Source organism: Anastrepha obliqua, chromosome 5 (genome assembly GCF_027943255.1).
Source record: "Anastrepha obliqua isolate idAnaObli1 chromosome 5, idAnaObli1_1.0, whole genome shotgun sequence".
NCBI lineage: Eukaryota > Metazoa > Arthropoda > Insecta > Diptera > Tephritidae > Anastrepha > Anastrepha obliqua.
The window spans coordinates 124,412,802-124,437,483 of NC_072896.1; the positions used below are offsets into that span (position 1 = coordinate 124,412,802).

Below are 24,682 nucleotides of genomic sequence, written 5' to 3' on the forward strand. Positions count from 1 at the left end.
ATAATAATGAATTAAGATAATAAACGACAATAGACATGCAATAAAACATTTCAAAAGTTCGCGTAATACTGTTTTTTAATTGCTAGATGTAAAAAAGATTAAGCCCTCTGAAAATATTTCATTTGAGACTAAATTAAAATCTTACATATTGGAAAGCAATGACAGTTAAATCTTCAATAATATTGACCACTGCATATACTGACGAATCTGTAAATTATGCACACTTATCTTATGATTACTTAAATGGTTTTTGAGATCGGATATATTTTTTTAAATTGATGTTTTTTATATTGAGCTAAGAAATCCAGAAAATCAAATGTTTTAGCAAATTACTTTATAAAACTGCAAACTCTCTTCAGCTACCGCAGTTTGTCAAATGTTTCAGAATTTTTAGCTACTGAATGATACCATTTTTTTTTATTTTTTATAAAAAGTGGACGTGATTGACAACTAATTTCGCCCATCTAAATCCAATACACTCTGATATGTACAACTGCAAATAAAAATAAACAACCAAGAGTATATACTTATGTATATAAATCATGAATAATAAAATAAACAATGCCCAAAATTGATTCCCACATTTAAGAACTGCGGCAACTCTTACTCATAAGTTTTGACATTTCATAAATAAAATCAGTTTTTTCGTGATTTCTTCATTTTTCGACGATATTTTTTGAGACCGTAAGTTACATATAATTGTCGCATAAAAAACCACTAATATTAAATGTATTTGTATGGTGTGGATGCAGTGAAAGTGCTGAAAATTCTATTTAAAAATTTGAAACGGCGAACGTCAAAACAAAGTGCACAGTGTTCAACTGCCGACAAAAACATAAATTTATTTCTAATGTGTAATATATTACTCTGATTTAACTTTTAATTAAAATTAAATATATTAAAATAAAATAAAATATTAAATATAAAACATTTGGTTCAGCATGACCTCAAATAAAAGAACATTGTTAAATTTGAATCCGAAGTGGAGTGTAACTTTTTTATGCAAATATGTAGTCGGAGAATCACAATGCCTTGTATGTGAAAAACGTGTGGTGTGTAAGGTTTTTAACATAAAGAGACAATATGAGCCGCATAGAAGTGAATATGATGAATATATAGGAGAAGAAAGGAAAAGTATATAAGTTAAACTACCCGGTCGTGGTGGTTTATAAAAAAATTGTTACGGATGAGACAGGTATTTATTGGTTGATAATCTCTTTACAACTGAACTTAAAAATATTTTAATTCTAATACTAAGACTAAAAGCTAAGCCCGTGTGCTTACAACGTGACCAGTACTTTGCTGAGTAGGCGTTTCCCACGGGAACGCCAATCGCTGCTCTGGTATTTCCTCAAAAGCGTTGCGCGTGTGGAATGTTGGGTTACAATGACTTTTTGGTTGAGGTGTGTGAAGTATTGCGTTAGCTTATACAAATCCTTAAGTCTAAACGAAGAGCCCGATTCGATAGCAGTAAGCCATTTGCCAAATTACAGAGGGTCGGAAAAATTCAATTTATTAAAATTGTTTTAATTTCTTAGGAAAGCGAAGATTACGTTGTAGATGCAAAGCGTGCAACTTATGAAATCGCGTTAAACCTTGTTCGTGAGAATCGTGCATTTTCGGATGGCGAATTGGTGAAGTCTTGTATGTATATTAAAAGCAATAGGAATTTTGTCCCCTTATCTCGTAGAACTATAAGCAGACGAGTAGATGAAATGGCGGAAATTACAGAATCGCAGTTAAAAGAGCGTATAAAATCATTCAGAGCGATTTCATTGGCAATTGGCAAAAGTACAGATATATCCGACATAGCCCAATTAGCGATTTTTATCCGAGGAATTGATACTCACCTAAATATATGTGAAGAACTTTTGGACATTATTCCAATGAAAGGGACGACTAAAGGTGAAGATTTATTTCAATGTGTTAATGAATGTACTGAGCGCATGGGTGTATCATGGCGAAAAGTGGTTTGCGTTGCCACCGATGGTGCGAAATCCATGAGCGGATGCAAACAAATTTCTCTAATAATATTTGTGTACTTTGTCATACTGTGCGCATTGCCATATACGTGTGATTTGAATTTGAGAGCAACCAAGTACTCACCAATGCTTTTTGAAAAAATCCTCTATTTTTTTAATGGAAACATGTTTTTCCACCAATGTCAGGTAACTAAATTGTCCTTTTTAACAACATAAAATGTTTAATAAAACATGGCTGGTTGAGATTACTGTTCGCTGTTGTGACCAGAATTCTTAAAAAAAAAATGCACTAACATAAAAACATACGATATACATACATATTTATATGTAAACGAAGACAACTTTTTCATTCAGAAAAATATACTCTGATTTGTCAGTACAAATTTTTCTCCGCATAGTTTAGCGACTACGAAACTTTGACATGCGAAAGTTCAAACTTCTTGATTACAAAAATTATAAAAGTACATAAAATAGAAATTTGCAAAGATGATGTTAATATTCAATGAAGCGTTTCCAATAAAAAAAAACCAAAAGCATTTTAATATTTAATATGAACGATCTAGCAAATCCCAACACTTCAAAATCACCTAACATGGAATGAAGTCCCCTTATCTGGTAACTTTTTGGGAAAGCTTCACTCTCTTTTTTTATAAACACATATGCGTTGCTCAGAACTGATTAATATACGTACACGCCTATTGCTCACCCTTCTGATGTAAGTTTGTCGCCCCCTCATCTAGCACTTTGCTAGCACGCTCTGCTGCCCGTCCCTAAAATAAACTATTGCCGGAAGACTTTTGCATAATTACTACTTTCATTGTTTTTTTACCAGCTACTTTATCTTAACTATCGAACAGCAATCATCACGTTGAATGCAACGTGAGCTTATTTGAGGTCGTCAGCACTTTGAGTTAAGGGGGGGGTAGGGTCACAAAATCGAAATTTTTTTTCTTCACTCATCTTATAGTAAATCATTTCAAGAATGTTGTGTCAAAATTTTAAGTGGATCGGAGCAGAACTCTCAAAGTTATAGCCTTTGTAGGCACTCTACCTCGAATGCGGAGCATCGATAATTTCTCAGAGTCATTTTTTCAAACGCGTTTTTCCCGAAACGACTTCTTAAAAGTCGGTACCAATCACAAATCCGAAACTATTCAACCGATTCTTTTCAAATTTGGCACACGTTTTCTAAATCAAAAATACCTCCCCCCTACACTGTTTTTTTTTTATTTTTTTTTTTAAGGTTGTTTTTCACTTACAAATATGGCCAAAAATGCTCGTTTTACGTTTTTTTGCCACCAAAACTACAAAAATGAAAAAAAAAAATTTTATTAATGTAGGGGGGAGCATTACGTCATACTTTAACTGAAAAATTCGACTTTTTTAGTTTCAGATGATTCTACGACGAATGCCGATTGGCACCGCAGAGCACCTCTCGAAAAACATATCTCCAAAAAAACTCTGTCATGGGCTTATTTGTCAATATTTTATTATTAATATTTGTTAAAAACTTATTGAAAAGATGTACAATAACATGCAACTGATTTTATTAAAGTATCTTAAGCCATATTTCTGTAAAAAATTCAAAAAAAAGTGTTTGTCTTTTAGCGCTTTAATAAGACTTAATTTTCGAATGACCGTCTGATGTTAGAAGCTAAAACTCGCATTTTGCATGAGGGGGTTCGATTCCACAAACAGAGAGCCTGAATTAAAATTTACTAACTCTTGTGCGGGTATATAAAGTTCAGTTTGACCAGAATTTAACCTTTTTCAATTTTTTTCAGCACTAATGTTACCTTAAACAAAACAAAAAGAGTTAGATAGATGATTTTTATTTTTTCCTTTTTCAAGTTTTCAGAACAAAATCGATTAAGTCTTCGCTGAGTTGGTTTGGAGTGGTTTTATTTCATAAGATTTATGGAATTCGTTGGTCGTAGAATTAGTCTCATATACCACCAACCGAATAATTTCTACGCCCAGTGAAGTGCCTGAGAGCGTTCATTAGCGCCTATGGAGCAGCCTGTATCTCCGTTTGAAACATTTGAATTGGATCGCATGCGAGTATCTCGCACACCGCTTAGCTAAATCAGTCTGTAAACGGGCATAGATGTGCTAGCACGTACACTTGAAAACCTCTTCTTCGTATTGCTATCAAAAGCAGCTGTGTACTTGAGTTCGATCGTTCGCGGCCGGGGTGACATTTAATTGCTATTCAATATGCTAATACGCTCGGCTGTGCTTAATGCAGTAGTGCATAGCAAATACGTGAATGTGAATTACAAAGTTTTTAAATTAACCGCCTGCAAAGTTCAACTAAACAATCGAAGATGGTCAGTGAAGAATAATGCGTTTTATGTACACCTGTGCTCACATAATTAAGACACTTAATCGTTTCAAGGGCATGTTCGTGGAAAAAAATTCTAAACACAAAAATGTCAAAAATTACTACGGCCTTTGTGCACTTTCAACTTACTTTTTCTGAATTTTAAATTTGAATAGTCCATAAAACTGCATACCTGAAACTGAAATTTTATAGGGAGAATGAATAAAAAGTGAAAAATTTTCTTGGCAATTTTTGGAAATTTGGTAAATTTTTGTTAATTATGTTTTGGTTTGTGGGAGAAGAATTTAAAGAAATATCAACGCCGCTTAAGCTCAACCAAGAAGTGCAGTTAAGAAATTTTTGTAGGCGCCAGAAGTTCCTGACTGAAAATATTTATGTAAAATTAAAATCTTAATAAATTTTTAAATATATGTAATAAAGTGGGACTAAGGAAAATGTATGCATTTACATGGACTATGAGATGATAAAATTTCATATATTGTAGAGTAAAGTCGGTGCCCACAATACCACCATTTTACCTTGATATTAATTTCTGCCAAAATAATCGTAATTAAAAAGCGATCTTCTTTTCTTTCTTACAGATATTGAATTATCTTTACATTTTACTGCAAAATATAACCTAATATAATCGTTTTCGTCTGATAATATAGAAAAACCGAAACCACCTTAAAAGTTGATGAAAAGAAAAATGGTGGATAATGTGGCCCAGGGTATTCGGGTAAAGTGGGCCACTAGATAAAATCACCAAAAACAATTGTAAGAGTTAATAATAAGCCAATGAATTTATTCATATATTTTTTTGACGTGATAACGTCTTATAATTCGATTTAACAGGCTGCACGCACGAAAAAATGTGTCGTTACCTTGCTCATTAGTGTTACCTTGCTCATTAGTGTTACCTTACTCATATGTCGTTACCTTGCTCAGTGCCGTTACCTTGCTCATTTGTCGTTACCTTGCTCATTGCATTGAATGAACTGCAAGCGAAAGCGCGGAACGAACGACAAAGCAAACAGAGCAAACGAACGGCAACGTTCGACATCTTGCTCTCTCCTACTTAAGTGAGCGTATATATGTATGTATATGCGCATATGTACATATATAAATTCACATATTTGTATTTGCATATGCCTTCTTATTGATTATTATTAATTTGATTCACTTGAAGAATTTAAAATAAAACCAAGTTTGTTAATAATACCTGTTGTTTTAATGTTATTATTATTAATTTTTGACGTGATAACGTCTTATAATTCGATTTAGCCGGCTGCACGCACGAAAAAATGTGTCGTTACCTTGCTCATTTGTCGTTACCTTGCTCATTTGTCGTTACTTTGCTCATTTGTCGTTACCTTGAATGAACTGCAAGCGAAAGCGCGGATCGAACGACAAAACAAACAAAGCAAACGAACGGCAATGTTCGACATCTTGCTCTCTCCTACTTAAGTGAGCGTATATATGTACATATTATATATAAATTCACGTATTTGTATTTGCATATGCCTTCTTATTGATTATTATTAATTTGATTTACTTGAAGAATTTAAAATAAAACCAAGTTTGTTAATAATACCTGTTGTTTTAATGTTATTATTATTTTTTGACGTGATTATGTTATGTTATGATATTTTATGTTATGTTATGTTATGTTATGTTATGTTATGTTATGTTATGTTATGCTATGTTATGTTATGTTATGTTATATTATGTTATGTTATGTTATGTTATGTTATGTTGTGTTGTGTTGTGTTGTGTTGTGTTATGTTATGTTATGTTATGTTATGTTATGTTATGTTATGTTATGTTATGTTATGTTATGTTATGTTATGTTATGTTATGTTATGTTATGTTATGTTATGTTATGTTATGTTATGTTATGTTATGTTATGTTATGTTATGTTATGTTATGTTATGTTATGTTATGTTATGTTATGTTATGTTATTTTATGTTATGTTATGTTATGTTATGTTATGTTATGTTATGCTATGTTATGTTATGCTATGTTATGTTATGTTATGTTATGTTATGTTATGTTATGTTATGTTATGTTATGTTATGTTATGTTATGTTATGTTATGTTATGTTATGTTATGTTATGTTATGTTATGTTATGTTATGTTATGTTATGTTATGTTATGTTATGTTATGTTATGTTATGTTATGTTATGTTATGTTATGTTATGTTATGTTATGTTATGTTATGTTATGTTATGTTATGTTATGTTATGTTATGTTATGTTATGTTAATGTTAACTCATTCTCTATATCCATACAAAATATCTATCAAACAAATAAAATTAAAATTTTCTTTTGAAAAATGCAACCATTCAATCAGTATTTTCTTATGACGTTATCACGTTAAACTATCGTCAGTAAACCGACTTTACAGACAACCTCTTTTTAATTTTAATTAATTACCTTATTGGTTGACTATTTGAAAAAAAAAAAGATTAAACTTAGGTAAATATAAATCCACTTTCTGTATAGCAGATGGTGGAAATGTTCCTCGTACTCTTGCTCAAGTAAATCGAAAAACATCTTTAATTTTCTTTTGTGAACCCATTGCTCTATTAAAAGACGTTTCCGTTGGAGAGCGAAAACTAAGCTAATTTTTTGTGCCTGCTCAGGAATCCATGCAGCCAACCTTTCCCTGCAAATTGCTTAAGGACCGCAAATTTGTTTGGCACTTTGGCAATTCCATCAATTGAAACGCCAGGGAACGAATATCGTGTCTTGTGAGGGCGCAAAGTCTTGCTTCCGTTTCTAATGTATATTTAAGAAGATCTTTTTCTGTGGCTTCGTCCAGTATTGGCTTACGTCCAAGTGCGGTTTTTAAAAGCAGGCTAGGGGATGCATTACTCCTTGCCATGTAAAACGCGGCACATCAAAAGTCTTTGAAAAAAAGGTGCCCATCTCCTCATTCCTAACAGCTACAATGGCTTTTTTCATCATACTGGGGTCTCATTTTCTTATTTCTCCATTTTTGGCATGTCTAAATATGTATAATTGGGAAATACAAAACAGGAAAATTAACGAGAATTAGAAAAATACTAAGGGAGTAATGTGGGCTACTAGTTCACAATACCCGACGCTACTAGCCCACATTAGCCACTGTACCACTTACAAGAAAAAAGTATTACAAACTTTTGTTTGAATAATTTAAAAAGAGTTTCTTACCACATTAAAAAATAGCACAGAATAGTTTAATAATTCTCTTTGAACTTTCACACTCTAAAAATAATCACTTGCTAAAAAATACCATTAATATTACACGCCACTGAAAAACAAATCGACCGCACTTCACAAAATATGTTGATCAATTGCTCATCAATAAAGAGTCCAATTCAAAAGGCGAGCAGCGTAAAACATCCGTTATATGAATTTTGAAGTTCATAAGCAATCTTTCTAGTGCATGTTCGTTATTATAAAAAATGTCAATATCTGTATTTTACATTACCCGAATAGGGTGTTTTTTAAGAGCTTAAAGTCTTAAAATTTTAATACAAAACAGAAATAATGTTGAAATGTATTTTTTTATTATAATCTGGTAAATAATTTCCGCCGTAGCCAAACGGGTTAGTGCGTGACTACCATTCGGGGGTGCGAACGTTCAAACCTGCGTGCACGAAACAGTGAAATGACAGAAAAAGTTGTTTCTAATGTCGGTCGCCCCTCGGCAGGCAATGCTAAGCCTCCGCGTGTTTTCTGCCATGAAAAAGCTCCTCATAAAAATCCTACATTTGCCGTTCACAGGTCCCGGCTGCCCTGGAACTTCCATAAACTTTTGTGAGTCAAATATTCTGGAAGAATCTTAGACTTCACACTTTCAAAATTCAAATCGTGCAAGCCTTCAGGCGTTAAGCTTAACGATTACAATTTGCGTAAAAGTTTCTGCGAGTCAATCTTCGAGCGAATTCGTACGGCAAACTCTATCTTTCGGAGTGATAAAGCCCATTTTCAGTTAAATGGAAGTGCAGATAAACCTAAAGGACAGCATCCATCATTAAATCTAAAATCAACAACCGTTTCAGAGTCTCACAGTCACGGTTTGGTGTCCATTTCAAGCTGGTTGAACACATACCTCCCGTGAGGGTGTTTAAGGCTATTGGATGCTCCAAAACATTTTCTAGTGATTCTCTTTCTTCTTTAAAGCGGTCACAGTACAAAATTGCAAGTTCCGCACACTCAACTGTGTTGGGGCAGAAATGTGTCTGTGCCAGCTTTAACCAATGCAGGTAATCTTGGAAACAACCATGACCGCTCAGATGTCGGTGAGGTAGTAGTCTACATCCCCGTGTTTTCTTGTAAGCCATTCATCGATGCACGGTATTAGTTCATATGTCCAGCGCTTGTTTCGATACAGCTCCAAACGCTGCTGCCATCGTCTAATTGCCATTGCCCGTTCTAGGGCTTTTTGATTCAACGTAGGCCGAGCCCTCTGCGTGCTGTACAGTCGGCTCATATCCAGATCCAAAGGAGGCTTTCCTGCAATGTCCCACTGATTTAGATGCTTTGCTTTCACATGATATTTGCAAGCTCGCTGTATGTTCTTAAACATTTTTATAAAAATTAGCAACAAAAAAAATAAAACATGAAAAATATGGCGAATATTGTAAAAAGAGATTTAGTGACTTAATTATGTGAGCGCAAGTGTACATATTTTATGAACTGTATATCTTTGTGATGCCAGTGGAATGAAGCTTACTACAACAGTAAAATCTTTTCAGCTTTTCTGATAGCGCTTATTTCCATCATGTGGGCAAGGAGCCTCTACTTTATCGCACCTTTGGAGAGCAGCTCCAAATATCCGCTTCGAAGTACAGCGCCCGACCTGCGCTCATTTCGTACCACGAAGGCAAGCGTTATTCCTTTGCGGAAATCAAACAGGAAGCAGAAAATCTTGCCGTAAAACTTAACGAGCTCGGCATGCAACGCGGCGATCATTTGGGAATTTGGATTACGAATAATTCCCAGTGGTACATTAGTTACATGGCAGCTGCATTAGCTGGATACACAGTCGTTTGCATAAATCCCGCGTTCCAGCCACAAGAAATCGCGTATGCGCTGAGGAAAGCACGCGTCAAAACACTCATCACAATGGCCGAGTGCGGCAAGCAAAATTTCTATGGAATTTTGAAAGAAATATTGTCGAGTGCGAGCATAAATGGAGCCGGCCCTATTGATGACCCACAATTTCCCGATTTACGTTATGTTGTCATGCAAAGTGAGGCTCCGTTGAGTGAGTTCCTAAGCTGGGATGAGCTACGACGCAACTCTGCTCTACCATCAGATATAAATGAACTGAATCAAAAAGTCGAACAAATCTCACCGGAGCAGGTCTACAATATACAATTCACATCAGGTACCACTGGCCTACCCAAAGTGGCGTTGCTTAGCCACTTTGCCTGCGTGAATCAAGCTCGCATATTTGGGCGGATAATTCAGTTACAGAAAACTCCTAAACACCTGTGTTTGGCAGTGCCCTTATTCCACATTTTCGGCTTAAGTGTAATGTTCGCCAGCTTTACATATGGATCGACACTGGTGCTTCCCAATCCAAGGTTCGATTCAATTGCCACGCTGGAAAGTATATCAAAAGAAGACTGCCATATCATACTAGGCACACCCACCATGTACGTGGACATGTTGGAGAAGCAACGGCGATTGCAAAAACCATTACCATCACTGGAATCTGGCGTAGTTGGCGGCGCGGCATGCTCGCCAGAGGTCTACTACCAAACGAAGAAGTTACTGAACTTAAAACATTTTCTTATTGGATATGGATTGTCAGAATCGTGTGGTGCATGCTTTTTTCAAACTGGTGCAGACAATGACGACGAACCAGCACAAACAGTTGGAGGAATATTTGAACATCTTGAGGCAAAAGTTATCGATGATCAAGGCAAGATAGTGCGATTTGGGGAAGCTGGAGAGTTGTGTCTGCGCGGATACTTGATCATGACCGAATATATGGACGATGTGGAAAAAACCAAAGAAGTGTTGGATAAACATGGCTGGTTCAAGACTGGGTAAGTTTGTGGCAAATTTTACTTTACCAGCTATCCTTCTTTTGTGCAATGTTAAGTTTTTTGATTTTATAGTGACAAATTTTCGTTGGACTCCAATGGTGTGGGGCGTATTGTTGGGCGCAAAAAAGATATCATTATACGTGGCGGTGAAAACATATTTCCGAAAGAGATTGAAGATCAACTGGACGCACATGAAGACATAATAGAATCACAGGTATGTATTTCCGTGAATATATATTTGCTACTAGGTAGGTTGGTAAGTTGTTGTTGCACGAAAGTGAAAGATGGCTGGTCTCCAACCTCATCGCACAGAGGCTACAATCTTTCGTCAACGAATGCCCCCGCATCTTCTGTAGAATATTCTGCTCGAACACCATTAGCAACGACGCGCTGTGGAGATCAACGATTGGGGAGCCCATTCTATGGCAAATTAAACGCCGAAAGCGGCGATAGATAGGCCACACGCTTAGAAAACCAGCAGATAGCACCACGAAAATGACACTGGACTGGCACCCACAAGGGAGCAGAGGTGGCGGTCGGCCAAAGTTCACTTGACGAAGGTTGATGTGAGCGAACTTACAGATGACAACATCACATGGGAGGGCGCAAAAAGAATAGCCCAGAACCGTGCACGATGAAAGAGTCTTGTCGAAGCGCTATGCTCCCAAGCGGAGTGAACAAGGATATAAAAAAGTTGAATTACCTCTCGTGCACTCCTCAAATAGTACTAAAGCGCCGTTTTGATACCATTATGAGGACTCCAACAGGCAGATATCTAGAGCCAGCGACAGCTGTTGATGTGTTGGAGGAGATTGATGTGATTTAGGTTGGCGCACAGCCCCAAGCTGTCGAAGAAAGGAGCACCCAGTGATCTTAATAGTCTAGCTGCCAAACCCGGACATTTACAGAGAAGCGTGATCAACAGTCTCCTTCACTGGAAAGTCCGCACAGCTTCTGCAATGGCGGTTAAACGGTGAACTCGCTTTTCCGCACGTGAGCCGATCGTCCCATGGCCGGGAAACATAGCTACGAGTTTGCAAATAGAAGAGCGAATAGTCTCTAGAAATTGCTGCGCCCTGCGTTTATTGCTCTGGGTGCCCATGAAGTAATGAATCTCAGTCTGATCTGTGCTTCTCTTTAAGAACAGTCAGGGGGATGCCGAAGATCGGGTAGGAGGTCGCTGAGACCAATTCAGTCCGCTTACTGGCAACCCTGCAAACTCCGCCTGGCAGGAGTTGACTAATTTGGATCTGCACCATGGCGTCGTCAGAGCCTAGATTCCGACTTGGTTATCGGAAAAAATGTTAATATGTCCATCGCTTTCACGTTCCCTAAGCATTTTGCATGCCTGCTGGAACGCAAAGACTTCTGCCTGAAAAACACTAGCAGTATTCGGTAATTTAAAGGAATTAAATAAATTGGCTGATCTCCGATTCCATCTTAGAACAGCTCATGCAGACAGAGGCAGTTCGGTACAGATTTTCCACTCACACCAATCCTGTCTACTTGGAAAGATTGCCCTGGAATGACTCTCGCCGAACTCCGGTTTGCGGATAGAGAGATATGTTTGAAGTTCAGAGACATACGGCGTTAACTGCCCAAAAATGCTACCATGTCCCTTGAGAGACTAGCTCCAGAGGCCAACCTCCTTTAACCTGATTTCACTTTGAGCAGCGATGGGCATGACGGAAAAGTCGATAGGAAGTAAGTGCAAAACGACATTCAGGACAGCACTGAGACAAGTTTCACATCCAATGCTTTGCACCCTTCTGAGTTTAGTGATACTATAGCCCTTCTGAAGAGCTTCCAAAGCACGAATTTAAAATTAAAATTTTCGTTTTTTTTTGTTTCTGTTTGCAGGTGATTGGTGTTCCTGATCAGCGTATGGGCGAGGAGGTTTGCGCCTATTTACGTCTACGTCCTGGCGCTAAACAGCTGGCACTTGAGGAAATAAAGGAATTTTTCAAAGGAAAAATAGCCCACTTTAAAGTGCCCCGTTATATTCGTTTCGTCGAGGAATATCCAAAAACTGCATCTGGAAAGATAAAAAAGTTCGAGTTGTTGAAATTGTTTGAAAACGAATTAAAAAATGGCGAGGATAGAGAAGGGCGATGATGCATTAAACACAATCGAAGTGCATTTTTTATGTAGCTGTTTACTTTTACGATTAATTTCAAGATGTGTTTAAGAACATTTTTTTGTTGATTTTATAACATTTTTATTTAATTTTTTATTTTTAAAAGAAGTTTTCAATCTGAGTAGATTTGAACTTGTCAGCTCAAATATGGGTATTCCAGGAAATTCTGCGTGTTCGTGAATAAATCATTTCCAAAATTTAACCAAGTAGCAAAAAACTTCAACTTATACGTTCAATAAGCTCTGCTGTGCAATATTTATAAGTTATTAGAAGTGAGCGAAATTAATGTAAATGGATATTCAAATTAGATTACTTACTGGGTTGCCCATATTCGACGGACCCATGTGTTTTTTTTAAATCAAAGAAAAACACTACTTTTTTGATGTTGCCGATAATAATCATTTTATTTGGTTCAAGTAGATTTGTCGACATTACTTTTTGAATATGATATCTCTCAAATGGCCGCCTTGAGACTGTACGGCGTGTGGTGTCCGTTTTGCAGCATTTTCCATAGTTTTAGCTAACATTTCGGCTGGAATAGCGGCTATTTCCTCACGGAAGTTGTTCTTGAGCTCTTTTATGGTCTTTGGCTTATTAATATAAACCTTTGATTTTAAATATACCCACAAGAAGAAGTCAGGTGGCGGGCGAACTCGGTGGGCAGTCAAAATCGCCGATTTTCGACATCAAACAACGAGGAACCAATTTCCTCAAAAAATCGATTGTGGTGCGAGCTGTGTGTGGTGGAGCACCGTCTTGTTGAAACCAGAACTGCCTCATACGCTTCGACGAATAATTGGCATCAAAAAGAGCGATAACGCTCCTCATTGACGGTAACAGCTTGACCATTTTCATGTTCAAAGAAAAACGGCCCAATAACGTTGCACCAAACAGTGACTTTTTCGTCGTAAAGAGGTACCTCTTTAATTTTGTGAGGATTTTCAGTGGCGTAAATACGTTAATTTCGGTTGTTTACCGTCCCATTCAATAAGAAATGACCCTCATCGGACATGATGATTTTGTTCTTCTTCTTCTTTTGACTGAATGTAAATTTGAACAATTGACTTCTTCTTTGACTTCTTCTTTTTGTTGAATGTAAATTTGAACAATTTGGGAGCGATCGCGTGGCGTGTACTGTTCCATGGTAAAAATCTGCTTGGACTGACGCTTCCAACGCGGTATGTCATTAAGCGATCTGACGTCTCTGTCAAAAGATACAGGATTGCCAGATGGGTGCGTCGAATATGGGCAACCCTGTACTATAATAAATATTTTTTGTAAAAGGTACTTTTTTCAAAAATACTTTGAACTTTTTTAAAAATAGCTAAAGGGTTGAATATTTTATGGGAACTTAAATTATAAGCATCTGCATATGGAAGCACTTTGTAACGGGTAACTATGCATCTCAATAGACTTTAGGCCCCAATGAGTTTTGAATATTTGATGAAAGACGGAAATAAGAATTTTCGGAACAAAACTTCTTCTTCTTGATTGGCACAATAACCGAGTTTAACAAAGCGCGCCAGTGGTTTCGTTTTCGTACTTGGACACACCAAGTGAGGCCAAAAGAGGAAGCAATCAGACACCTCCTATGTGAGTGTGAAGGCTTCACCGGAAGGAGGCTTCACACTCTTGGTACTGCATTCTTAACAGATGTAGCGGAAATCGGGCATCTAAAATTAACGAAGCCTTCCTTGCTCGTTTATAAAAGCTGCAGGATGGTTTAAAAAGGCACCCATAGTGTACGAATAAGTTCAAGCGATATCTTAATGGATCTAGGACGGGTGTCATTGCGACAGTTGTTTTTGTTATAGCAGTAATAAAACCCCCATCATTGTAGGGTATATCACCTGTCGTCTTCGTGTGACTCATCTAAATGTAGGCCCAGGAAACATGCTGCTTCGACAGGTTGGGTCAAAAGGGAGAGGGGTGTTAGATTAGTAGGTTGGAAAGGGCATGTGAAAAGGTGGTTAGTGTCGCGCGGGGTACCTTCACATGCCGGGCATACATATGTTTGGTATGTCGGGGTCAATTTTGAATAAGTAGGAGCTTAACCTGCTATAATATCTAGAACGTAATTGTGCCAGTGTTACGCGGGTTTCACGGGAAAGCTGGAGCTTTTCATCTGCTGAAGGTGGCGATTGGACTCCAATTATGGTATTCGGTGGACGGGAGCTTAAGAATGTGGTAACAGTCTCCCGGTGAATGTCGTTTAATGTCTGTCTAAACACTGTTTGGTCCAGTAGATGTCTGCTAGTTTTGTCCTGGATCTCGTCGGCGTAGTTTATTAGGTGTCTCCTGACGTGCCTTGGAGGCGGCTCTGGCTCAAGCAGATGTTTGCAAGGGGGAAACCTGCGGTAGCATCTGTACAGGGAGCATCTGTACCGCATTGTAAAGGTGTTGAATGGCGGACATCAGGAGACAACCCCTCGCTGTCCGAATAGCAGTGTTTTGGCATGTCTGAAGCTTTAACCACTGCAAGTCACTGATTTCAGGCGATCAGACAGGCGCAGCATAGTTGAGAACCGGCCGAATAACTGTCTTAAATGTCAATAGCAACAATTCTTTGCCTTTGCCCCAAGTGCTGCCGGCAAGCGATTTGAGGACCTTGTTGCGATTTTCGACTTTAGTGGCAATTGCGGTTGTGTGCGCAGGGAAGGAGAGCAAACTGTCGAGGTTACACCAAAAATTTTCGGATTGCTTACAGTCGAAATTTTTGTGTCATCGACTTTTACCTTGAGGGGCAGTTGACCTCCTTTGTGGTAAAGAGGGTCGCCGTGGAGTTAGTGGGGGAAAGTTGGAGACTCCTCGCAGTGGAAAAGCGAGAAAATCGGTGAGGTAGTTGTTCACTTTGCAGCACAGGTCATCGATGTCATTGCCCGTCATTGCGACAGTCACCCTACCTACCTACTTACCCACCTCCTACGCATTTATAATTTTTTTTTCAATAATTGGATTGGAAATACTATTTTAAAAAAAGTTGAGCACATCTTTTTTTAATCGCAGTTAACAGGTAAGATTAATAAATATTTTATAAATAAATATACACTCTTATAAATATTTTGTTAGAATGAATAACCAACGTCTTTGCATCAAATCGAGTACTTAATATAATAATTATAAAGATTTTTTAATGTTTTTATTGTTAAAAACAAACTTTACATTTGTTGAGAAAAATTTTTACTTTTTCGGCAAGGAATTGGTTCAAAGTATTTATTTTTTAATTTTTTCATCCATCGAATTCTATACATCTACATTTTTTTCTGCAGTTTAATGGTAAATAAATAAGTTGCAAATAATAATTAAAAAGGTATTGCCATTTTTGGAATTTCGCTCAATTTAATAATGATAAAATTAAGGGAAAATTGACCTGGGACAAGGATTAGAGGCCGCGATCGACCAAAAAACACTTGGAGAAGGTCGATGCTGCGCAAACTAGCAGATGCCGACATCTCATGTTACAGTGCAAAAACAACAGCACAGAACCGTATACAATGGAGGAAAACAAAACAAAAAAAATCTTCAACGCAAAGAATTTAATTATCATCAGCAGCCGAAAGCCTCTGTTGCTAGCGCCGCGTTTGCTTCAGTTTACCTCATAATTTGAATATAATTTAAGCTTTTTAAAATAAAAATAAATAAATTATCATCAGAACCTTGTTTATCATCAGGACTTTGCACTTTTATGCTGAGACATAAGCTTATCGCCTCTCATTGCTTTCAATTGGGCATATGGCAAAATTTTGATACACAAATACAATACAACCATCTCTATGGAGAGCAAAGTATGATTGATAACCAATTTGTTTACGTTGATTTTTACTTCTCTATCCTCTCAGCGACATATACGAGCATGTTGTGTATGCATGTGTATGCCACCCAAAATCTTAAATGTATTTGTTCTCAAAGTAGCCACTCTACTTTTTACTGTGAGATTATGTTTGATTTCTCTCATATTTTATGCGATCTCTTTGTTTGTTATGTATAAATACATATGTAGCGTCAGTGCAATCAGCTGATTCAATTTGTTCTTATTTTATTAATTAATGCACAGCTATGGATTATGCAGAAATATCTCATACTTTGTATTTTATTGTATATTTATTCGTGATATTAAACTTACTTTAGGATAATAAAATATAATATATAACGGCGACTGAGACCAACCTCATAATGAGTTCTGAGTTATTCGTATGTGCATATGTAGAAGTGTAATATCAACTGGTGTATGCCAAGAGAGTAGCTGTTTGCCGAATCAAGTGTGTGTGTTTATGGAGCGTTAAACGCCTTTCGCTCTTCTTGCTGGTAAACAATCAACAAATGTAAACAATCATATGCACATCAGTGGAAAACTTGAGTTGGAATGCAGGGGCATGGAGAGAAATCAAACAAGTTGAAATAACTCTAAACAAGCGCAAGGAGTCCGCACTTCCATGGCGTCCTCCGTCACTGCGCAAGTGTTCGTCATGTTGCTAAGGTAGCTTCCGGTCACATGGCTTAAACGCTGGAAAGCGAAGTTTGCTGAGGTTTAGCTGAGGCAGGATTTAGCGTGAAAAATCAGAAAGTCGGAGTCGCTCATTGCAAACGGTTGGTTTTGAAAACTATTCGCAAGGCATACAAAAGTGTTGAGAAAGAACATATATACATACATACATACATACTTATTTGAATATTTAATAGTACATACATATAAGCGCTCCTACTTATTAAGTGTGACGAGTAGAAAATTTTAAGTGAAGTTGTAAAGTGTTTTTAAGAATTTTATAATAATTTGTGATAAATAAAATGTTTTGTAAGACTGCATGAGTTGGAAATTAAAATAAATAACGAAAAGTTAAAGAAAACTAGAATCCTTTTTACCGACAACAAAAAAAAACATATTAAAGTGCCTAACACCGCCTGAAACCATTTCCTAAATAATTTTCGTAGAAAATCAAATCATATAATTTTCCATAAAAGAATAATACCCATTCTCGAGGTTTGTGAAAAAATCGAAAAGTTTGTTGTGTAATCGCACCAAAGCCAGTTCAAACGTTCCCATCAAATTGGATCACAAACAACGAATTCACAAATACAGTAAAATTTCTCATACATTTGTATGCACATGCAAATGTGTTAGTGCTCTAATGTTTTTGCCGTGAAATATGCAACACAGTATGGCGTTATCGAAAAATGTGGCTTTCTTGCGCTATTGATAAAGCGGCATAGGCACAAATAATAACAAAAAAAAAAAAGAAAAAATATGTCGCAACCGGGGAAACGCGGCGGGCGTGGCGGCGCCGGCGGTGGCATTGGACGCCGTACGCCCTCGAACGTTGCTGGCGCAATCGGTGCCAACACACCTGATGAATCGAATGCGGCCAGTGAACGCGCCACGCCAGCCAGTAAGGCCGACTCAGATCAGAAGGACGACAGTTCCAGTAATGGCGATAAGAAAGAGGTGGACAGCTTTGTGACACCGAAGCCACCAAGCGCTGGCGCTTCCATCCGTGACACCTCAAATAAGATACTCGCATTGGCGATGAAAAGCGAATGGACGCCGATCGAACAGGAGCTAAAGAAACTGGAGAAATATGTAGCGAATTCGGGTGAGGATGGCAATCACATACCGTTGGCGGGCATACACGACCCGGTGAGTTTTAAAATATTCGCACTGCATTGCTCGAAAACTGAATAAGTTTTGCGCTGATATTTCTGGTTTATGTTCATATACCCCCCGTACGATTTTCGTATCCATTGTCAACAAGGCGTGTTGTTTAGGTGACAAAATAACGACAAATCGACAGATTCATCCAACCTTTGTAACTGCAGCGACAGTTGGGGGCACTGGCATTCCCTGACGGTGGAAAAGTAGCTATGCAAATTATGACACCGAGACATTCTGAAGTTCACCATCTTAGTAACAGATATACAGACACATAACCGCATTGTTTGGGGCCATAAAAAATGGGGAAGGCTGCAGTTTTTTTGTAATATGCAGCAACAACAACCAATCGTAGTCATAAAATTTTCGAATAAAATATCAATAAATTTACTAAAAAGGGTTGTGTCGTGCTAAAATTTATTGTCTTTGGGTTAAAGCTGCCGACAAGTCGTGATTATTTTTTATGATTTCTCAATGGAGGGGCGGTTGTCGCGTAGGTAACAGTCACATAAAAAGGAAGTTGTTGTCGCAAATAGTTGTATGGCACGGCAGCACCGCAACCTGTTAAAATGCTTCCTTGGTGATATCCACACAATTCACGCTGAGGGCTCTCCAACGGTTTTTATCTATTTTCTATTTTTTATAAATTTAATTGAGGGCGCTGCAAAAAGGAATCCAGTCAAGCACAGCGCAAAAAAAAAACACAAACCAAATAAAAAAAAAAATATTCATTGCTATCATAGATATTAATAAATTTTATTTAATATCAAATATTCTCGAATCTTGTGCATTATACGAAAGTATAACAACAATTTATGTAGGTGTCTCACAGCTTTTGGAATTTCTCCAAATAGTGTTTTTGAGCAATCACAGTGTCCAAGCAACAAAGCAAACCGCGCGCAAGGCTCGTATTTTGACAAACAGTTGTGACAACCAAAATCAAACAGATATAAAATAAAACTTACTGAAAATACGCCATCCACGGCTTTGGATATCAAATTATGTATATCTGCCACCCCTAGATCCCTTCTGCAAATACTCAGCGGCCTGTTCCGCTTTAAGGCTCAAAGCTCCCAATGGAAGACTGTCACACATGGACATTCAACCATCTTAGACTCCTGTACGGATATACTTAGTGATTGTGACTATCACCCTCCCATTCTCTGCTTCGAAAAGAATTTCCTAAAGAAAATCCCTTCTAGACGGAAATGGTTTGAAGAAGAGCCAACACCCAACACACCCGTTGAGATCTACAAGGACGGATCTAAAATGGACACCGGCGTAGGATCGGGGTTATATTGCGAAGAGCTTTTCTGTAGTGTTTTTCAAGCGGAAATAAATGCTATTCATGAAGCCTTAAAATGGTTAGAGATAAACAGAATATCATAAGCAGATATCTGCATTCTACGAGGCAGCCAAACTGCCCCACGGGCCCTGGATGCATTCCAAACAACATCAAGGAGTGTCTTACGTTGGCGCCAATCTCTTAATGAGATGGCCAGATAATATCGTATAAACTTGTGTTGGGTTCCAGACCACAGAGCTATACCAGGAAACTGTAGGGCAGACCAACTTGCAAGAGAAGGTACCTGTATGCCACGCATAAGTAATTTTATCGAGATACCTCTCGCAACTTGTAAGCTTCTCATTAAGGACGCACTAATCAGTTAGCGTTAACACCTGTAAAATTGCTAGGCAAACATGGCCAAGGCTAAATCTACGTCTGTCCAAGAGCATTATAAAACTGAATAGACTTCAAATCAGGACCTTAGTAGGGGCTCTCACAGGACATTGTCTCATAGGAAATCATGCAAGGAGATTAGGCGTTTACACGCATGATTTCTGTGGTAGCTGCAGAAATGAGGAGGAGTTGGAAACAATTCAACACCATTTTTGCACATGCCCAGCTCTAGCCAGAAGTAGCAACCCATATTTAAGATCTTACTTCTTAATGAATATGGATAATATATACACTTTAGGTCTCAACAACCTTTTATGCTTTGTCAAAAGCTCAGGATGGTTCAATATGGAAAGGGAAATGTAGCCCAGCCCCCGCGGCTCACAAGGACCCATTTCGTAGTCTAAGTGGCATCGTTGTCTCTATGTGCGATGTGGCTGCCAAACCTAGCCTAACCTAATAAAAATACTTTAAATTTAATTGTTGGTACGTTTCATTATATAGTAGGCTTGACAGCCTATGCCTGAAAAGCTATTAGTTTACCCTTCCCAGAAGACCTTTGCTAATCGATGTAGAAGTTTTTGATATTGCTTGTCCGCCACATCGTCCCAAGATCGATGAATTGTTTTGATTGCGTCTTTCAACTTTTTAATCTGTCACTCTGAAAGTGTTTGACTAACGTAGGATTTGAATATTTCCAGTTTCAGGAATCGTGCGTTAAAATGTTTCAATTATTTTTCCAGGTGAAACGCACTACCATACTTTATGATATAAATCAAAATTCTTTTAAATAAAACACCACTTTTTAAATAACAAATAATTTACGCTGCTGGCGTAGAAGCACAACCGAAGCATGTATGAACCCTTATCGGGCTCATTCCAGCAAAGCCAAATTTCGATAGGCATCCGAAGAGAATCACTAGACAACTTCGCTCTCTTACGATCTGTCCCGTTCTCGAATTCTGTTGCTTGTTTTCAATGAAGTGCCGCTCGATTTTGCTCAACAAATCTCTTGGCTGTGCATGCAACATTTGTCTGATCTGGGTTCCAGGACATAGGAACATAGAGTGAAATGAAATTGCTGATGAGCTTCCCAGGAAGAGGACCGAATTGGCCTCAGAGACCTCCTAACCGGTCATCACCCTGAAAGTTGTTCAAGGGGAACTAAATCCAATCAATCTCCTCCATTATATCAACAGCTCTGGCTGGCTGTAGATATCTGCCTGTTGGAGGTCCCATAATGGTATCAAAAGGGCGCTTTAGTGCTACTTGAGGAGTCCCAGACCGGCACTTGGAGCATTTCACCTGCCTGCCTCACTCAATCTTTTCTTTTCATTTGGTGTTTTGGGACATGAACAAACTCAACGTCCTCTTTTGCTCACATTTTTTGGCACAGAAAACAGTTTTGCTTACTCACTTTTTTAGCAAAAGTTTCATTTTTTATTCTCTAGAGTATTTTTTCTTTAGAATTTGCTTTGAAATAAAAAGCAGCTTTTCCAAAAGAACATCACTGATTTACTAAGTAGCTTAAGATGGCTGACTGAGGGCGAAAATTAGATATCACATCACCTTTAATTATTGCTTCATGAGTTCAATATTTTTGTGCGCAACTAAGTTATCGCAGTTTTTTTGATAAAAATACAACTTTATTCTGAAAAAATAGTTACAAGTGAATCATTGAAAGTATTGCCCATCGCTGGCTATTACTTTTTCCCATCTATCTGGTAGATTTCGTATACCGTCGCGTAAAACTGTTCGTCATTTGATACTATCCACGGATCAAGTAATTTTTTGATGTCTTCATATGAATGGAACTGCTGCTCAGCTAGACCATGTGCCATCGATCGAAACAGGTGATAATCGGACGGCGCAACATCTGGAGAATATGGCGGGTGGGATAAGATTTCCCATTTCAGTGTTTCCAGGTAGGTTTTAACGGGTTTGGCAACGTGAGGCCGAGCGTTGTCATGCTGTAGAATCACTGTTTCATACCTCTCGGCATATTGCGACCGTTTCTCGCGCAGTGCTCAGCGCAATCGCATCAATCGAAGTCGGTACCGATCCCCAGTGATGGTTTCGCTTGGTTTTAACAGTTCATAATAAATAACACCAACTTGGTCCCACCAAATACATAGCATAGCTTTCGCAGCGTGAATATTCGGACGAGGCGACGACATAGAAACATGACCGGACAGTCCCCATGACTTCCTTTTTTGTGGATTGCTGTAATGAATCCATTTTTCATCACCCGTCATGATGCGATGAAGAAAACCATTCCTTTTTTGCCGCTGGACGACGTTCAATATCCCTTGGTTTTAACTCATAAGGAACCCAAGTTCCCTGTTTCTGAATCATTCTCAAAGCATGCAATCGCTTGGAAATGGATTGGCGTGTAACTCCTAATACTGAAGCAAGCTTCTTGCGTTTGACACGGATCCTCAATGAGCAATGCCTCCAATTCAGCGTCCTCGAAGGTTTGTGGCCTTCCTTCACGCGGACGGTCGTCAACATTAAAATCACCGCCTTTGAAGCGACAGAACCAATCTCGGCACGTTGTTTCACTTAAAGCAGCATCTCCATAAACTTTTTGTAGTTCTCGACGCGCTTCAGCCGCCATTTTTTTCGCATTAAAGAGGAAAATCAACACTTCTCGCAAATGACGATTATTCGGCACAAAATCAGACATTTTCACAAAACCAAAAGTGTGTGATACCAAAACAAAATCACTAATGTGTCGAAGCAGTTTATTTACCGTATGTCTAAGCTTGGTTTATGACGTTTAGGTTATGTTAGAATATACTAGCAGACACTGCTGGCGGCACCTATTGACAAACAGCGATAACTTAGTTGCGCACGCAATAAGTTTTAATGATAGAAGCGAATCTGAGGTGCTGATATTCCATGTTCTTCTACAGTTTGATTCAGCTTTCGAAACATTTCTGGAATCATATTTTCGGTATAGCCATCAGAACAGTCTTCGATTTTCCATTATTACCTTTCGGCTGTCAAAACACCGAAATGGTTCGCCGTAGTGGTTTTTGACTCGATCAGAGTCAGTACATAAAAAACTCGCAGGTAGCCATACAAGCAGAATTGCATGAGTTTTTCTTTGGTTTTTGTTGGCTGGATGGTATTCGATTCGTTCTGGCCAAAAATACACGGTTAATGATGGCACTGTGACGTAGCTGATGAGTTGTTTTCCAACAAATCCTTTCTTTTTTTTTCTTTGGCGAATTGCTTCACGTAAAGTCTCAGAAATTCCAAATAATAGTCTGACCTTCTGGCAAAACATGAGCATGGTTTTCTGTTTTTTTGTCTGGTTGTCTTGATTTGGAGCTCTCCACTCACTCGCTTGATGTCTGAATTGCGTATCGTACTCATAAACCTACGTCTCGTCTCCAGTAAAGATAAGTTTGTTGATTGTTGAGTCGGTTTCAGCCTTGGATAGTATGTATTTGGCGATATCAACGCGGTTACTATTTTGCATGAAATTCAGATCCTTTGGGACCAACTTTGTAGCAACACGGCGCAAACCCAAATCATTACTTGCAATGCCTTGAACGGTCCATAAGCAACGTTCAAGTCTTGCGCCAGCTCTCTGATGGTTAATTTTCGGTTACTGATCAACTTTTCTCTAACTTTATTGATGTTTTCATTAGTTTTCGATGACGACGGACTGCCACTACCTTTGTCATCCTCGTTGGACCCACGATCTCTTCTGAAGCGTTCATGCCGCTCGTAAACGAACGTCTTCTTCAGAGTATCACTACTGAAAGGGTTTCCCAATATTTCTAAGGTTTTCGCACTATCGAGTCTGCATCGCCTTTTTAATGCAAAATTTAATACTAACTCGTTGTTACAAATTCAAATCCATTTTTAAATCTGTAGAAATTCGAAAACACGTGTTGAGGTAGATTTACTAAAGACTGCGTGACTTTTACAAATGTATTTGACCGAGCTCCTCCCCCTATTCGTAGTGTGCGTCGTAATATTTTGCACAAATGGAGGGACTTATAGCAGGGGACCGCCTCCGAACGGCAAATGGTGTTTTTGTGAAGAGCTTTTACATGGCAGAAATAGACTCGGAGGCTTGCTAATTCCTGCCGAGGGATGACAGAGGGAAAACTTGTATCCTGGGCGCTTTCGAATGGTATTCACGCTCCCACCTATTTGGCTACGGTTGCCGGAAACTGGCGAGTCAAAAAAGGAAGTACAACTGAAAAGTAGCCAAATTTTTCACTTTTTCACACTTCTAATTTTATATATTAATTTTACTAACAGTGGTGGATTCTCATGAGAGAGACGTTTCTCTCTTTGTTTAAAAAAAGCCCGCTATTGATATTTTTAAAGGAGTGAAGAAAAATCTCGCGATAGCTTTTCTTTTAACTTCCTAAAGGTTGGGGTTCTGTGACTATGGAAGACATTTTGAGTACAATTTTCAGAGAGCGTGGATAACATTTAAATAAATATTTGCGGCAGTAATGCCCAACTTACGGACTAATAAATAAAGTACATTGACCACGGAATCTGAAAAAAGTGACCTATTGGAGCCTAAGAGTTTTATTTATTTATAGAAAATATTGTATTTATTTGTTCAAGTTTAAACTAATAATATTATTATTTTGTAGAACACCGGCATGACTCCGCTAATGTACGCCACCAAGGACAATAAAACTTCCATTATGGATCGAATGATTGAGTTGGGCGCAGATGTCGGAGCACGAAATAATGTAAGTTAAACTTTTGTTTAGCAATTTTGAAGCTATTTAAAAAGCTGGTATCAAAAAACAAAAAATAAAAATAACCAAAATATTTCAAAATCAGTTCACTCTTAAACGGCTTAACAGCACTTCCCTGTTTAACAAGA

General features: G+C 38.0%; 2 protein-coding genes across 6 annotated transcripts in view; both read left to right on the plus strand.

The window, feature by feature from the left end:
* Window positions 1-4,085: 4,085 nt before the first annotated feature.
* LOC129248146 (medium-chain acyl-CoA ligase ACSF2, mitochondrial-like) lies at window positions 4,086-12,695 on the plus strand. Its single transcript, XM_054887592.1, has 4 exons — window positions 4,086-4,312; window positions 9,055-10,356; window positions 10,429-10,570; window positions 12,217-12,695. The coding sequence occupies exons 1-4, from the start codon at window positions 4,200-4,202 to the stop codon at window positions 12,469-12,471; spliced, it is 1,812 nt and encodes a 603-aa protein (XP_054743567.1). The 5' UTR covers window positions 4,086-4,199; the 3' UTR covers window positions 12,472-12,695.
* Window positions 12,696-17,735: 5,040 nt separating this feature from the next.
* The window catches only part of LOC129249002 (serine/threonine-protein phosphatase 6 regulatory ankyrin repeat subunit A), an 81,639-nt gene continuing 74,692 nt past the window's right edge, over window positions 17,736-24,682 (plus strand). For all 5 annotated transcript variants that reach the window (XM_054888608.1, XM_054888607.1, XM_054888611.1 and 2 more), the window contains exons 1-2: window positions 17,736-18,125; window positions 24,444-24,545. In XM_054888608.1, coding sequence (XP_054744583.1) covers window positions 17,736-18,125; window positions 24,444-24,545 — 492 coding nt within the window. The remainder of the gene's footprint in view (window positions 18,126-24,443; window positions 24,546-24,682) is intronic.

Excerpts from the sequence above, each read along its gene's own strand:
- LOC129248146 (XM_054887592.1), top strand. The coding sequence starts at position 4,200 with ATGCTAATACGCTCGGCTGTGCTTAATGCAGTAGTGCATAGCAAATAC. Across the intron at positions 4,313-9,054 it reads CAACTAAACAATCGAAGATG|CTTTTCTGATAGCGCTTATT; the intron begins GTCAGTGAAGAA and ends AAATCTTTTCAG. Across the intron at positions 10,571-12,216 it reads AAGACATAATAGAATCACAG|GTGATTGGTGTTCCTGATCA; the intron begins GTATGTATTTCC and ends TTCTGTTTGCAG.